The sequence below is a fragment of the Terrapene carolina genome, unplaced genomic scaffold (genome assembly GCF_002925995.2).
Source record: "Terrapene carolina triunguis isolate 2854851 unplaced genomic scaffold, T_m_triunguis-2.0 Scaffold120, whole genome shotgun sequence".
Taxonomy (NCBI): domain Eukaryota; kingdom Metazoa; phylum Chordata; order Testudines; family Emydidae; genus Terrapene; species Terrapene triunguis.
Window position 1 is genome coordinate 9,385,429 of NW_020664471.1, and position 16,664 is coordinate 9,402,092.

The 16,664-nt window shown below is 40.1% G+C and overlaps 1 protein-coding gene across 1 annotated transcript in view; it reads left to right on the top strand.

Moving 5' to 3' along the window:
• PRKCE (protein kinase C epsilon) overlaps nt 1-16,664 on the top strand; it is a 431,438-nt gene that overhangs the window by 401,327 nt on the left and 13,447 nt on the right. Inside the window, exons 13-14 of the mRNA XM_029911742.1 lie at nt 3,258-3,312; nt 5,310-5,456. Of these exons, the coding sequence (XP_029767602.1) occupies nt 3,258-3,312; nt 5,310-5,456 (202 nt within the window). The remainder of the gene's footprint in view (nt 1-3,257; nt 3,313-5,309; nt 5,457-16,664) is intronic.

Sequence of the window (16,664 nt, forward strand, 5' to 3'; positions counted from 1 at the left end):
TCCATATTATTCCAGCAAAGGTCTCTATTCCTTGCTGTGACTATATATGAAGCACTTTTGTTCTCCTTGAATGACAAAGTATGAGATTCATTCCTTCTGGCACTCAGTACTAGTCTTGCAAATTTCAGGATTCCCAAGCTGCTGGTCAGGTTCCTATGCCACCTTCTCTGTGTCTAGTATCTAGTATCAGAAGAGGGAAGTTGACTTGCTGCAGTCTCTGCTCCTGCAGAGTGAGGGGATGGCTGAATGGGAAGCTGTATTGTGCGCCTTATCTCTGGGTCACCAAAGTTGGAGGAATAGGGCCATGAATCGCTGAGTCACTACAGAACTATGGAGGCCTATTAATCTGTCTTGCTTGCGTTTAAAGCTGGTTCTAGAAATTAAAAGGAGATGATCAGATAGTTTCAGCTCTAAATTTGACCCTACTTTAAAATTGACCTGATAGAAAATATTCTTCACATTCCAACAGTAAAATTTGCAAAAGCACCTAAGGTACATTTTCAAAAATGACACAGGGCCAGATTTTCAAAGGTATTTAGTCACCTAAAGATGCAGATAGGTGCCTAGTCGGATCTTTAAAAGCACCTAAATAGTTGATCTCAATGGAGGTAGGCACCTAATCTGCTGAGATGCTTTTGAAAATCCCACTGGCTGCCCATCTGTTTCTTTAGGTGCCTAAATACCTTGGACAGTTTGTCTGTTAAACACCTAACTGCCTAAGGCTCATGACCTACAACATCAGATTCTCATTTACACTAAGACCCCTTTACACTGCCAGAGTGGTGCAAAGGTGCTTAAATGTAACTGAGCGTTGAGCCCATGGTATTAATTTCAATTTACCACTATGTCAGCAAGAGTCCAGTCCTGCTCCCATTTAAATCATTGCGAGTTTTGGCATCAACTTCACTGGGAGCAGGATCCAGCCTCAAGAAATTAAAATAAAAAGGCAATAGCTAAGACGTGATCCTGTGACTTTTTATGTGGTTCTCCTGCTGCATTGGCACCATCCCGCCATGTGGCGGTTGATAGGAAGGTTCTTTTAGTCTGTAATTGTATTGACAATTACATCATCAACGATGCTTTAGCAAACTGGGAGATAAATAATCTGCACTGGCTTGTGCTCCATAGAAAATAGAGGGGAAATGAATTGATATTTATCACATGGAAAAAGGACAAAAGGGGCAGTAGGATAATGTCCATTTCAGCCTTTTAAGAGATTACAGACTATGGCAAACATCAAAAATACTTTTAAAATATTTTCATCGGTATCATTTCATCAGGTCTCTTCACCCTCAGTATCTACATATGAGTCCTATTAGGTTGTGGGGTAGAATACTAAACTACACTAATTAGTAGCATCTTAATCCCCTGCACTTTAAAAAAAAATACTTGTGCTGATGTCTTGGTTGCCTGCAGCCTGGCATGAGGGTAGAACCAGATATAGACAGAGACCAGCTTCTATTGCTTTGATATCTGGATTACACAGTACAAGAAGCATATCATATGGCTTCCATGTTATTCTTCTCCAGGGTACACTGTGGCTGGTTCCTGGTCTCCTCTCTCTCCCAGTCACTTAGCTGCTCCTGTGTGTGAAATAAAGCAGAGGAACCTAGGAATGCATTTTATGGTTTTCTCAGTATATCATCATCCTTTGACAAAGTCTCTTTCATAAAAATTGTTTTTATTTCCCCTAGGAGAAAATACAGGCAGTTACTGACATGAGACTTGCCTTCTATTGGGGAACCTGGAGAAACAGTGAAAATAGCTCACTTTAATTTAAGACCAAGCTGGAAGTGCTGTCCTTGGGATGGCTGATGTGTTGTTTGGAACCACAATGTACTGCACGGAAGACGTGCACTGTACCTTTCAGAAGATAGTAGGTTAGGCTCCTATCAATTGCTGATCCAGCTATGGGTCACATGTTCATTGGGAGAGACCATTTTAAGGGCTGCAGTAACTGCTTCTTTAGCAGCTGAAATAAATTTTACAGGAAACAAAACAAAACCCTACCAAAACAAACTTCACTGCACACACACTTCTCCCTGTGGAGAGAGAATGAGAGAGAACAAACAGCACGTGACAGATGTTAGTCACATGGCTTAATTCACTACTGGAAAGTGCTCAGATACTAGTTGATGGCGGCAATATGAGAATCTGTGTAGAATAAAATAGTCACTTTTATATTCTTATGGTCACTGTTCTGAAGCAGATAAGCTGTCTTCCATGTGAGTTCATTGTGAGGTAGGGTTGCCAATTCTGGTTGGATAGATTCCTGGAGGTTTCATTTTATGATGTAATCTTTCATTAAAGATTAATCTTTAATTCCAATCCTGGAGGCTTAGCAACCCTAATTGTGAAGCAGTCTATGCAGATTATCCTGTAAAAAACAATGCCCTGTCCTCTGTGGAGGACGTTAACGATCCCACTGCCATATTTGTATGAATATTTGTTTGCTCCAGGGCCCCTGGCCAATTTTTCCCTATCACTCATGGTTATGGAATATGCTGTGCAGTGGTCCGTTGTCTTCCTCCACTGTAGAGGCTGTTTTTCAGTCATATTGCCGTTTGTGAAGCACTTTGGATGAAAGGCATGACAAGGATGTAAAATATTACTGCTCTTTCAAGAGAAAGGCACATGGAAGTTCTCATCCTAGTTCAGACAAGTCAGCAGTCTAGTCCTATCTGCTGTTTCTGACAGTGGCCTGTACCAGTACTTAAAAGGAAGGTGCAACGAAAAACATCATGCACCTGGCCAGCCGTGTAATACTATGCTGTTGGGGGAAGTTTTTCCTCTCCCTTGTTGGTGATCTCTCAGCATATTTCCTGAAGCATGTGAACAGGTAACCTGGTAGCTCAAATAGTTGCAGATACACTGTTTATTCATATCAGGGTAAAACTCTCTAAACCTCCATGGAGCCTGAGACTTTATATGTGGCTGTCCTGCTTGGGGGTGGGTGGGTGTATATGCTCTCATTTGCAAACTCCAGCCCACATCTTGGGGGCATGAAATGGGGCTGCACTGCCTCCACTCTGCAGCTGCTATAGCATCTCCTACCTATAGGCTAGAACAGCAGCCACTGCACTTTCTTTGTACCTTGCAACTGGATCTGCGTAAGCAGAGATCCAGAGGCCCTTCTTTGTGGCTTCCCCCAACATCTTCTCCATACTAGCCTGCTTCCAATATAGAGCGGAACTTCCCAACGTAAAGATGGAGTGCTTCTGACCTCTTGACCACTGTGCCTTTCCTTCTGCCTGTAGCTCCCATGCATCCTCTCCACCACCCCCATTCCTCTCACTGGCACAGGGCTACCAGGTCGGTACAGCACAGAGGGATATTTCACCCACACATGCCTAATACTTTCATCAGTCCTTGCTAAGCTCTTTGCTTCAGTAATAAGTGAAAGGCTGGGACTTCTCAACATGCTCATTGCAAAGGGTTATTTGAAATTACTGCTTTATCTGTGGGGACCACTTTCTCTAAGTTAACTAGATCGCTCAAGGTAAAACTACACCGTATTTATGGGAGAAGCCACAGGAGCCAATAGCTGGGGCACAGATGTTTGTGTAACTTTGCCCTGGCCAGCATACTGGAGATAAGGGAAAATGTATATGTGCAGCTTTCCACCCGACATAACCACGTTTGTCCTTGGCTGTCCAAAATAGTCTTATGTGTATGGTATAAAGAAACAATAAAACCATATTGTTGTGAAAATGTGTTGGTCAAAGGAGAAAGGTATTGAAAGGATTATATGAAATAAAACCTATTTTCCTTGGGTATGATTCTGCTGCGGGATCTATTCTGGCTAAGGAAGGTTGTTGGGGCAGAAGAATGAGCAAAGGTCATGGCTTTGTGCTGGCAAAAAATGCAAAGATTGTAACCTTAGTTTTAAAATAGAAGGAAAAGTCAATATGTTAATTCTCATTAAGTTTATTTTCTATCAGAATACTGTTAAAAAGCTGCCAGTACTGGCTTAAGAATTTGTAAAGATAACAAAGCACCAAAATATCCATGAAGCTGGTTGTTTGCCATTGGAAATTATGAGGAAGGATGCTCTGGTAATTGGAAAAAATGCAAAACTCAAAAATTTGCAATTAATAATATTTAACTAATAGTGTTAAACTATTTTAAAACCCTGATCACTCTCCCATACTCAATTACACTGCATCTATAGAGAGACAAGTATGTAAAATTTCATGGAAGAATCTAGCTCACTCACATGTTGGCCGGAGTGACAAACTCCATGGGGCCTTATTCTCTCCAGTATCATTTACAGCCACACAGAATTTGTTTTGGTAGTGCTTTATATCCACTTTACATGGGTGTGACTACATGCAGTGCATGACTTTTTATGGGAACACCCTGAATCATATTGTTTTCATAGACGTCATGGTCATGAAATATTTATTATCTTAATTATGACTCTTAGAATCTGGCCCTTACTGGGAGCAAGGGAGAGAGGGGTAGCACCTATGCAGAGGCCTCCTGGCAGCATTATACCTGCAGAGGCCAGGAGCAGGTATAATGACTCAAGAGGCACTGAGTAGAACTCACTATCGGCAGCTTTTGCTACACATGGAGAGAATAGTCATAGGCTATGTTCTCTTCAGCCAAGTCTCTTGTGTACTGGCTCTTGTGTAAGGGGGTACAGAGCCAGGCCCCAACCCACTCCAGGATGAGACTACACTCCCTCTGGCAGCTGCTTAGAATGTGACTTAGTGTCCTCCTAGCACTGCCAGTGCAAACAAATACATTATGCCTACATGCTTTGCGGGAACGCTGGGAACTAAGGACAAGGTCCCTGCACCTTTTCTTCCATCTCCAGCATGTGTGCTAGAGCATCCATATTGTGATCCTATGAATTCAAGAAAAGCAATTGAATTAACAGTTAAAAATCTAAAATCATATTTATGGCAGAGCAAACCAGAGTGGCTAACATAATAGCCTCCCTGAACTTCTATCCTGAAGATGACTCTGGAGGGTTTAATAAGTTTGTTGCTGCATTTACCAGTTTTGTCTAACACTGGAAGTAGAAGTAGAAATACTGAAAGGGAGTCTGTTCCTAGCCAGGTGAAATTAGGATATTCCTGAAATTTTTGAGGGAGCCTTTTCCCATGAGATTTACAGGTAGGAGTCTCAGATGAGTTTGCCTGGAACCTCTAACCCCTAGAGGGAATCCTGTCACTCAGGCAGGAAATGCAGCCCTTTCTAGAGAGTATCCTTACAAGGAGCTGCACTGAGAATGTGTGGTTGGATTGCAAATAATTATCAACCATATGTCACTAATATTTTGTAACTTCTCCTTTCCCCAGTTCATGACAAAAAACCCAAATAAGCGACTAGGCTGTGTGGCGTCGCAAAATGGGGAGGACGCGATTAAACAGCATCCGTTCTTTAAGGAAATTGACTGGGTTCTTCTAGAACAAAGGAAAATCAAGCCACCCTTCAAACCTCGGATTGTAAGTAGCAGTTTGAGTAAACTCTGGAGATAACTTGGTTAAAAATTCTTGGTTTCTTTTGCTGTATTAAGAAACTATGCACATGGTGCAGAAATTAGAAGTTGAAATAACAGAGTAAGTGCCTTGCTGAAGAGATTTCCCTGGTATTGGTTCCTCTGAAGGTAAGTGTCAGATTAGAATACACTGTAACATTTTTGTATTCAGTCTCTCTGCAAACTGAAGAGAGCCCAAGATCCTATTTTGAAGCTTTTCCTCAGTTTCTATGGATATCTCAGTCTGAAGAATGTGCTTCAAGTTATATACATTCTCAGTAGGAACTATGCAATAGTCCCACCTTGGTAAACCTTTGTGGTTGTGATGTTTGGGGAAAAGTTCCTGATTACATCAAATAAAAAAATATAATAAAACAACATTAAGGACTAAAACCAATAAAGGAAAGAAAAATGTTTAATGGTCTAGTTATGTCCAGATACCTATCTAAGTAATAATAAAGTATCATATTTTAAATTAACAAATGTAAATAAACATCCACCTCTCTTGCTAAAGCAACCGAACCCAGGCAAAATAGTTTTCAGTATTCTTTTCTTCCTCTAAATGAAAATCACCAAACAAATGAGATGTATTTATATTTTACAAAAATGTCAACTTTTGGGCTAAGAATATGTATGGCAAATTTTATGATGAGGTATTTGAAAACATTGGCTTAGAGTCTAAAGAAAGAACAGACTCTTGACTATAGCACTGCAAGTATGGTACTTTTATACCTAATCAGACAATATTATTTTCCACTGGGTGCCAAAGCTTTGGAAACCCTCATGCTCCTTTTAATTTTGTTCCCTCTTTATTGTACTGTTTGGTCTTGTCTGCAAGTCTGATCAATGTTCTGTTTGTGTCTTTCTTCAGAGAGTTTATGAAGATATTAAAAAACATTGGGCCCAATGAATCCAAGTGTCGTAAAAATTAGGTGCAGAAAAGACCTATTAAGTCATCTAGTCTGTCCCATGTGTCTATGCAGAATTTTCCTCTGTGGGATAACAGTGAAGGTTCATATATCCCAAGTGACTGGGCTTTCACCACTTCACTGGGAGAATATGCCACTACCTAATAGATTTCACTCATAGGAATATTTCAAAACCTAAATCTAAATCTTCCCTTTTCTAATTTCATCCAATTTAGTCCAAGTTTTACCCCCTCGTACTCTCCTCCTTAATTTCTTCCTATTCATTGTTCACACCCATCAAATATTTGTAAACTGTTAAGTCTTAGTCCAGGTTTAGCCAACCTATATATATCTAGCTCTTTTAACATTTCCACATAGACGTGTCCTTTCATCCCATAATCATTTTTGTTGCTCTTCTCTAAACCTGTCCTGTTTGTCAACATTTTTCTAGTAATGGACTGACCAGAACTCAAGCTAAAGTTCTAAATGAATCCACACTTGCTTTACCCCAGGCCACCAATATCTCCCTATTTCTCTAGCGATTTCTGAAACTAATTGCCAATGATCCAGTACTTCTGTCAGCTATTTTCCCTTAATACCTCAGGATGCATATTATCTACTGGTAGTTTTTCATACATTCACATTTTCCAGCTATTCCCTTATCTCTACTTTATCAATAGCCATTTTGCAAGATCTTCATTATTTAATTGTCCAAATGAATTTTTGTTTTTCTTCTTCTTAAAAACCAAAAGGAATTCAGTATCTCAGCCATTTTGACTGATCATTGATATAATCCCTCCTAATATGTTAATGGGCCTTCTTTCTTTCTGATAATTCTTTCTCTCCTAATATATTGCAAAAGCCATTTTTATTTCCTTTCACACCCTTTTGATAGCATTAGCTCCTTTTGCATATTTGCTCCTTTTTCCTTACATCACTGTTAATATTTTTGTTTGGTTACCTCTTCTGTTTCCATTGAGATTTGTTGGTGGTCTCTAAGCAGTTCCTTGTAAAGCTAGAGTGTCAACTGGTGGCTCCTGAAATACTTACTTGTAGGAGTAATTGTATGTTGCATCTTAATTATGCTGGTTTTTATGATCCTTCAGGCTGCTATCACAGTGTTGGATTTCCATACTTCTCATCACACCTTATTCACCAGCTTTCTTAGTTCTCCAGACTTTGCCTTCCTGAAACCTAGTAGCCTTGTATAACTGCTTTCTGTGAAACCTTTCCTTACGATGGTGAATTCAAAATTTTTTAGTCTGGTCTATTATTTTCTCGTTCTCAATCTGTTCCTCCCTCTCAGTAAAAAGTATATCAAGGATAACTTCTCTTCTAACTTGTCTCTATCAATTCTTACAGTTAGCATCTCCCCACTCTGAAAGTGCACCATGCATAATTAATTACACTATGTGATTATTTTGTACCAGCTCCATAGGTTTGCACCTGTTTGGTTTCCCCTGTTTTATTAGAATCCCCAGGCAAGATCATCTGAAAGTTTTACTCCACCTCTTAATCAGAAAAGTGATATCATTTGGAAAAGAAAATTGTGACTTGTATTGAGTGTTGACAAAAGGGTTACACAATGAGAACACAATTATAAACCGTGCAACCTCAAAGTCGGAGGTACATCCAGTGAGATTCAGATGGGTCAGTGTTAGGCCAATAAAATGTAATATCTTCATAAATAATCCAGAAGAATATTTTATATGGACATCAATCTAGGAAAGATTGCACATACATTCAATAAAAGATGAAAGGGAGAAAGTACAGAAGACTAAAACAAATGGAATGGAAAGTATATAGAATTCCTCTTTAAATTTGATTCAGTTTAATAAACTTGATTGTTTTCAACCATGACAAAGGTTCTACAATTTTTAACTTCTTGCAATTCTGTGAAGGAAATATTGATTGATTAAGAATGTCATCTAAAAATGTAAAAGGATAAAAGGGCTTGATATACAACAGTGAGGGTAGGAAGACTTAACATAGTGAGAACACCTTTGAACCAAGAGGCCTGATTTGTAGTCAGAAAATAGGCACACATTTACATGCACTGTGAATGCACATAGCTGCAAATGCACACAATGCCTATCTAGTCGTGTGTGCATCAAAATTCCAGATTTGCATGCACATATATAGTTGTGCCTATGCAAAGGAGGCACATATTTACACAAGTGTGCAGCTGTTTTCTGACCAAGACCTAAGATGCCTAAGGGGGATTTTGCTATCTACCTGTGTCATAGATACTTGAGGAAGTAAGAAAAGAGGGATATTGATTTAAGTGAATTATGGGTAATAAAATTACAAATAAAGGCCTTAAAAAAAAAAAAAAAAAAGGAAACTTAAGACATTAGGAAAAATGGTCAAACACTGAGGTCAGTAGAATAATCTGCCAAAGGAGGTGACTGAGGCATCAGCATTAGAACTAATTCTGAGTAAATATCTAGAGTAAATTCTGACTCAGTTATACCTGTGTTACCCCAGAAACCCTAGAAATGTGGGAGAATTCCTGACAATCCTTTCCATCCTGTGATACTGGAGTGGGAGAGGGGAAATGTATAAGCCCTAGGCTAATTAAAGCGTGGTTCCCTGTAAACTAGGGAGGGTTGCTATACAACCCCTGGCTTCAGGCAGTCAGAGCAGGAGGAGAAAGGAGAGAGGACTGGAGCTTGGAGGTGTGTGAGATTTGAGAGACCAGAGAACCGAAGTAAGGGAGACCCTTCCCCGGCAAGGCAGGGAGACTGCCTCCCCCAGCATCTAAAGACCAAGGGTAACCCCACCCAAGGAGGAAGAGGGTAAGAAACCCACAGGGGTTAAGAGGGGCTGGGACTCAGAGCAAGGAGCAAACCCAGACCCTTCCCCCGCTTCCCTCCTCTACCACCTTCCTGGGCCAATAGTGGGGCCCTCGGCGCCCAAGAGCAGTGGCAAGGTGTGGCTTCTTAGCCCCCCCACACCAAGAAAAGCACAGGACCCACCAGATGAACATTGGCCAACTTGTCACAATCCATACTGGCTTTTATTCTTGCTGTGCTTGCTGTAGGCTTGATCCAAAACTCATTGATATCAATGCCAAGAGAGACTCCCATTGAATCTGTTGGGCTTTGGATCAGTCCCTGTTTCAAAGAGGGCAAAGATCCCTCTGCAGAGTGATAGAGGAAACCGTAGCAGCTATTAGAAAGGACAATATCTGGTGTATGCAGTAATGGTCATGCTCCCAATCTCTTCTACATTGGTCCAGTATGTCACTTTCAGCTCTACCAGACATTAGAACTGATCTTTGAATCTTCCACTTGGATTTGTAAGAAGCAGCTGCATGGCTGTTCATTAGCCAGCCTTTCTGTATTTACACCATCACAGAAAATATGATTTATGCCTGTTACAAGCAACTCCGCAACTTTCATGGAAGTGCAGCTTCCAATGAGGTTTATGAAAGTTTATTCAGCCAGTGGTTGTACCCAAGTAAATTACCTTTCTAAATTAAAAGGATATTGTCAAGGATTTTCCATCATTTTCAAAATAAGTTATTGATTCTAATGATCCCTTGGAAGCTTAAAAACGCATATCTCTTTCCTAAACTATCGTTGGCTTTCAGCCTTGGGATGAAAATCATCCAGGCACAGAAGACCCTTCCAAGGCCATTTGCACAGGGGGAGCCATTGGCAGAGCAATATCAGCGAAGGGCTAAGCAACAGACTACTAAGATTGACACAGAGTGTAGCATAGTTGTGGGTCAGGGAAGGGCAATGGGATCCACGCTTATGCAGGTAAAGTGAATTCCTTTAGTGTGCTTACTGCTCTAGTTCTCTAGGTGCTTCTCTTGCATAGGGATGCTATAAGGTTTTGTTTGTTTTTAAAGCAAAAATAGTACTGAAGCATTTGTTTTGGGGGAAAATAATAGAAATTAAATGGATTTTGCAAACGGAGGTAAGGAGGAAGGATATGTTAAATCTTGGGCCTGGTGACCTTGATAGTGTCTCTTAAGGTTTACTTCCATTATTCTTAGAAAGCTTGTGCTTGAGTTTCAAAGAACTTCTTGAATTTTCTTGTGTCATAGAATTCATCCCTGCTGCTTTTCATAGAGAGACAAATTAGATGATTATAATTGCACTTTCAACCTTAAACCCTGTCCTCCAGAATAAGTGCTAAGGGACAGTTCACCCCACCAGCCACAATACTCCCATATTGTGTTAGCGAAACCCTAGGATTCTTCCATTTGGGGACGCCAAGTTTTCTCCTATCTCCAGCCGTAGGGTGTTATTGAGGCTTCCAACAATGAAAGAGCTAATCCCCCAAGAACCACAAAGGCCTCAAGTATCCAGGCTGGCTTTCTGCTCTCCATCCCTCTCTAGCTGCATGGCAGCATGGCCTTTGCCCATTAATCTGATTTGATTAGATCATTCCCCAAAAGGAGGGGTCTCACTTTGTGAATGAGAAAATTGGTGAAAAGCATTCATTTGTCCACAAAAGTCGCATGGATTTCCAGTGTGGTTGCATTGCTGACCCACCACCTCCCACACATCAGTCCATCAAATAGTGAAGCATCCACAAAGCGATTTTTGTGTGTCTGGGGGGAAGGAAATAATGGTACTATGATCCAGGATCCACTCTAGCCCAGTCCCACTTGCCCACTGAAGCTGGGGGAAAGTTCTAACCCTAAATTCACAGCTCACCTGGGTGAAGTCAGTTGGAGCTTCAGATGTACAGCATCTCTGAAAATCAGCCCTTTATTCTTTCTTCTTTTTCCTGTATAATTAACATGAACACAGTAAAATTACTACTTAAGTAAGATTGGCGTTTCTCAATCACTGGGTCACAGCCTCTGGGGGATGGGTCACAAAAAGCAATCAGGGTGGGTCGCAAGTTGTTGAAAGTTTTGTTGCAATCTAAAGTAAAGAAAATCTTTCCCTCTCAGATCACATACCGTATATACTCGTTCATAAGCCAAATATTTTTGGTAAAAAAGTGACTCATCAAAGAGCGGGGGTCGGCTTATAAACGGGTCTACACCAAAATTTGATGATTTAAAACTCTATGGAATCATTGAATTGAATATTGCCTGGGGGGCTCCGTGCCTGTGAATGCTCCAGGTAAACAAAATGTCCCGACCCGCCAGTGGCTTACCCTGACGGGCTGGGCGCCAGAGTTTTCCAACCCCTGAAATATAGGTTCGGCTTATGAAAGGGTCATACAGTTTTTGCTATTTTTACTTATCCATCTTGGGGAGTCGGCTTATAAATGAACGGGCTAATGAACGAGTATAGACAGTATTCTCTGTCATCCTCTCTAGACACATCCACAAATAAATTGTATAGACTTACCATGGTTACCCCTTAGACTTTTTATCCCTTCTTTTAGAATACATTTAAGAGGGTTGGAAAAATTTTACCTTCGAATAAGGGGTCACCACCCTGAAAAGGTTGAGGAACTCTCAGCTGGACACTACTACAATGCTTAGTAAACCAAATGTTTACCCTATGGGGTATCTGTTTGGCAATGAAACCAAAGTATGGTACTGTGATGGTTTTATCAGTGCCTGTAGCAACCCATTTTTAATGTGGCTGTATAAAAATGGAGCTAACAAAATAATTGTACTATGGTGATTTGCTGTGAACACCCAACTTTCACAGAGCAACACATTGTTTTCAACCTCCACACCATTATAACTTCTAACTTTACCAATATAAAAGGTTGCTGTCATCAACTCTGTTAAGCTTCAAAAGTGATCTGCAGTCTTAGAATCATAAAAATTAGAGATGGGAAAGACCAGTTGTAATCTCTTGCTCTGCTGTGGTAGGATTGTAAATGGCAATGTGGAATAAAAGCAAGTGCTGCCAAATGAGAGTCTGGTTTATCTGATCTGAATCCCCTGCATTTTGCAGGCTTACCCATTACCACCATTGTTGTGTTGTTGAGAATATTTTTCCCAATGCGTGTCTGTTCAGTCTGTAATTCTAAAGGCTCTGGGAGGCAGCACTATGTCTAGAGTTTGGAACGAGAGGACTGAGAGGAGAGCTAGGTTCTTTTACCAGCTTTTCTACTGGCTAACTGTGTGACTGGACAAATCACCTAGAGTTTCCATACCTCAGTTTTCATATCTGTAAAATGGGGCTAGTAATACTTACCCACCTGTATAAGGCACTTTGATATCCTCCAATGAAGGGGCCATATAGTTGAGAAATATTGTTATTAAATTATGTATGCTCAATTTGAATCCAGTTTTATATTTTCTTAATGACAACACTTGCATCACTTCCCTTGGGAGACTGTTCTACAGTATAACAGACCTCAGTGTTAAGAGATTTCTCTGGCTAGCCAAAACTTTCCTGTGCTCATTTTCACAACCACCCTAAAGAGTTGCTATCACTTCTTAGTATCTGCAACCTTGAAATAATCATAAGCAGTTATCATAGCCCCGTCCCCCTTAGTTATCATTCTTGAAGTCACAGTATATATATATTACATTCTTTTAAATCTTTCTTCCTAAATCTATTCCTCCTTATAAGTCTTGTCTTAAGGATGCCAGCAATGTATTTTGTTTTAATTTTGTGCTGCAGCAAAGATTCAAAATAAAATTACCCCACAAATACCAAATTTTAGAACTAGCCAATGCACTTGCTATGACTGGAGAAACTGTGCATGAGTGATTTTTTTTCACAAGTGAAAAGTTACTAAAATCTTCAGCAGAGCTTCATTAATGCACCTGTGAATGTCCAAACACTTCTCTGCATGCCCACAAATGTGTGAAAATTGGGTAATAAATGGTGATTGCAAGTAGGCCCTTTGCGTGTGCAGTTGCCTTATTTGCACATACAAACATGCAAAGTTGCACATACAAAACATGCTTATTTTGTAGGTGCCTCAATGGAGAGCCGCTGAAAATTTGTTCAGTAAGCCAGGTGTATGTTTATTTTTAAATTGCTGCTGCAAATGTCAGGTTACAATGAAATGTGGCTGGAATCCTTAAAGAGGGACTTTCTTTCTGGAAAAAACTTGCAAATATATTGGACTGAAATATAAATCATTTTAATCTTCCCATGTTTTAGATTTATTTCCTTACATTGATTGCTAATGAGCAAAGAAATTTGTGCTTTTTAATGAGGGCTTCTTGTCCTTCTGCTGTCAAGTCACAATGCTGCATTTCTGGCACCACTGTAATTTCCATGGCAGTGGACTGTGATGTCATAAATGCAGAATTATGACTTCACTGTTGGGCTTTGGGGAAGAAAACCCTTCTTAAAATACAATATCCTTAAATAATAGCAAAGGGAACACAGGAAATTACTGGCCAAGTAAATTTCTTTTTGTATAAATGTTCTCTCTTTTCAAGTTTGCTTCAGTGTGAATGTCCCTCTTTAAGGTAAGGCCTTCAGTATGGGGAAAATGTCAAGGTAGGTCCATTTTTAGGCCTAATAACCTTGAGGTATCCTTCAGTCTCATAATATATTTCCATTCAGTCATCCTGATGCATGGCAATCAGCATTTAGCAGAGGGGAGTGGAAGGGGCTATACTGCATGCTTTTGCATGAAATGTTATTGCTAAGATCAAATACTGGGTAGTGGGCTTGAAACCTCAGACACTCATGTACCATTGTTAAAGCACTGTTGCATTATGTACTCCCCACCTCCCTGCTGTCCTTTCAGGATTCTTTAACTAAGGAGCTCTTTTCTCAGAGTGATGCTGACATTATGGACAATGCTGATGTACAAATAAAGAGTTTGGGACATTAAAGATTTAATACTTATCTTTTTTTTTTTTAAACTGTGATAAATTTATCTCTGTTAGAGAGCCTGAGGGGGAAATGGAGGAAAAAACAGCTTTGGGCTTTATCTCTGGGTGGCTAATATTTGTTAGCATCTACCCATTTCTCATTTCTGGTGTAACCCAAGATGTACGGGACCCTACCAATGAATATAGGTGAGAGTTAAATGTTTAAAGGCAGTGGGGTGGCTCCACAATACAGCACTTTCCCTCCTTTTTAATCACTGGTTCAAATCCCATGCAGGTTTACAGTGATTGAAAATCATTACCTGCTGATAGATAGGTGGTAAAATTACTTGGTAATCTCAGTTTAATTCCCAGGTGACAGCTGCCACCACCACAAAAGTCATAATTGGCAGCATCAACAGAGTTGGTCTGGGTACTGAATGACTTGAAGATCAAACTTCTCACTGTGGTCACTTCAGAATAGGGTTGAGGCATAGTGGAAGGGCAGTGTGGAGAAACTTGTGTGGCTTCTATCTGTTCCCTTGGTAGACAAGAGGGCTTAGGTCTCCAAGACTAAATAATCTGGAACCTTGTTTTTAACCACTATATTCTTTCAGAATTGAGGGATAAATCTTTTTAGCAGGTTTTATCCAAATAATTTGATGCCATGAAGTATGGTGTAAAAAGTAGATCAGAAAATATAAGCAAAATGATGTTTTAAAGGACTCCACTGTTCCTTGGTTAGATGAACAAGGGTCCATTTTCCCAGCAGTTGCCCGTTTGTTAGTCTTCTGGTTTGGGGGTTTGTTTGTTTTTGTCTCTTATTCCATTGAGTGTCAGTGCCTAGGACAGCTGTCTTTGGCTTTGATACCACAACACTGTAGAATAACAGAAGTATTAAAGCTACTTCCCAACACTGCAACTTCCCAAATATTTATAAGTTAAACAATTATTATAATGCTTCTTTTGACTCTGTTCAAAGGGCCCACTAGTGTTTGTTTCTTTCCTTTTGCATATTCATAGTCTTGTAATATTAAAATATTCTCATTCTGAATAATTAAATTCAGTTCATTTCTACATTTAACTTTCTCTTCACTTCACATTTCCAACTGTGCCAATTAGGATAGAATGATAAGCAGCAGGAAGGTTCTAGCTTTGCTTTTGGGCTGCCTCAGAATAACATTGATTCTAGTTCACTTTTTGGCCTCTTAAACCCCCAGTGCTATTTTCAGAAAATGATATGATTCTTATTACTGTGGCCATTTCCAGTGCATTCTTGAAGCACTCACACAGACATATTTATATTATTACGTTATATTATAACATATTTATATGTTAACACAGATGATCAATTATCTCATTTGGGCCTGCTCCTGCTCCTGTTGAAGTTAATAGTAAAACTCCAATTGATTCCAAGATGAGCAGGATCTGGCCCTTTATCCCCAAGCCAGATAGTGAAGAGGAAGTCATTGCAAGGGGAGGAGGGAGTTAGAGTACATGACACAGAGTCTTTCCTTCACTGACTCTGCTGCAGTCCTCAGCTGGGAACTAGCAGATAGAGAGTGTAGGCAAAGCGTTTACTTTTGCCATAATTCATGTGGCTGCACCCATTACATTATCAGAAGCCCATTCTAAGAGTCAGAAATTTAAAATCTGTGAGGAAAAACTACAGCTTCCACTATTTCCCAGACATTTTAACCAGAGCCATTGTAGGCTGATATGCAGGGCTCTCACGTGAGGAGGAACTGGTAGAGAGAGAAGATGATTCTGTTTATTAAAGTATGTGAGGGCTGAATGTTAGAGGTGCTGTGTCCCACCAGTTCTTATAATCAGGCCATTAGTTTAGTAGATATTTGAAAAGGACAGGAGGAGAGAGTCATTACTTATTAAATGTTGTCCTTGCAGTGTCCTAGAGACCGCACTCCAGCCCAAGACCAAACAGCTACATCACAATTAAACAGCCCCTGAGCCTGAGCCCCGGGAGCTCGGGTCAGCTGCCATGGGCCAGCTGTGGGCTTTTAATTGCAGTGCAGACATACTCATAGCGTGCTGAAGCTGCAAGGGATGTAGCAAGGACTGGAAGCAATGTGCAGTGATGCATGATTGTGCACTGAAGTTTTTAAAATATCCATTAACTTTTGGGGTGAACATGCTTGCTGGTAAAAGCTGAGTGGTCTACCAAATCTGTATGTTTTTAAAAAGAACTCACACTTTATATTGATATCTGCTTAATATACTGTGACTTTTACTAACCCTTAGAAATTATATATTCTTAATAAATGATTAATAGACGTTGTTAGCATGTTACAGAAATGAGAAATGTTACAGAGGTGGCTGTAAGCACATCTGTTGAAGTACTATAGATGGCTATAATCAACCTTTTGATCTATAAGAACCTGTAATAATTTATTAACCATATATTAAAACTTCTATAATTAAAAATGAATGGTTAATATCAAGTGTGACCTGCAAGTTGCCAGTGCTGCTGCCTGGAATTAGTGATGCGCATCCCCTCCCACACCCCAACCCCCTGCCCCAGCCCTGAGCCACCTTCCATACC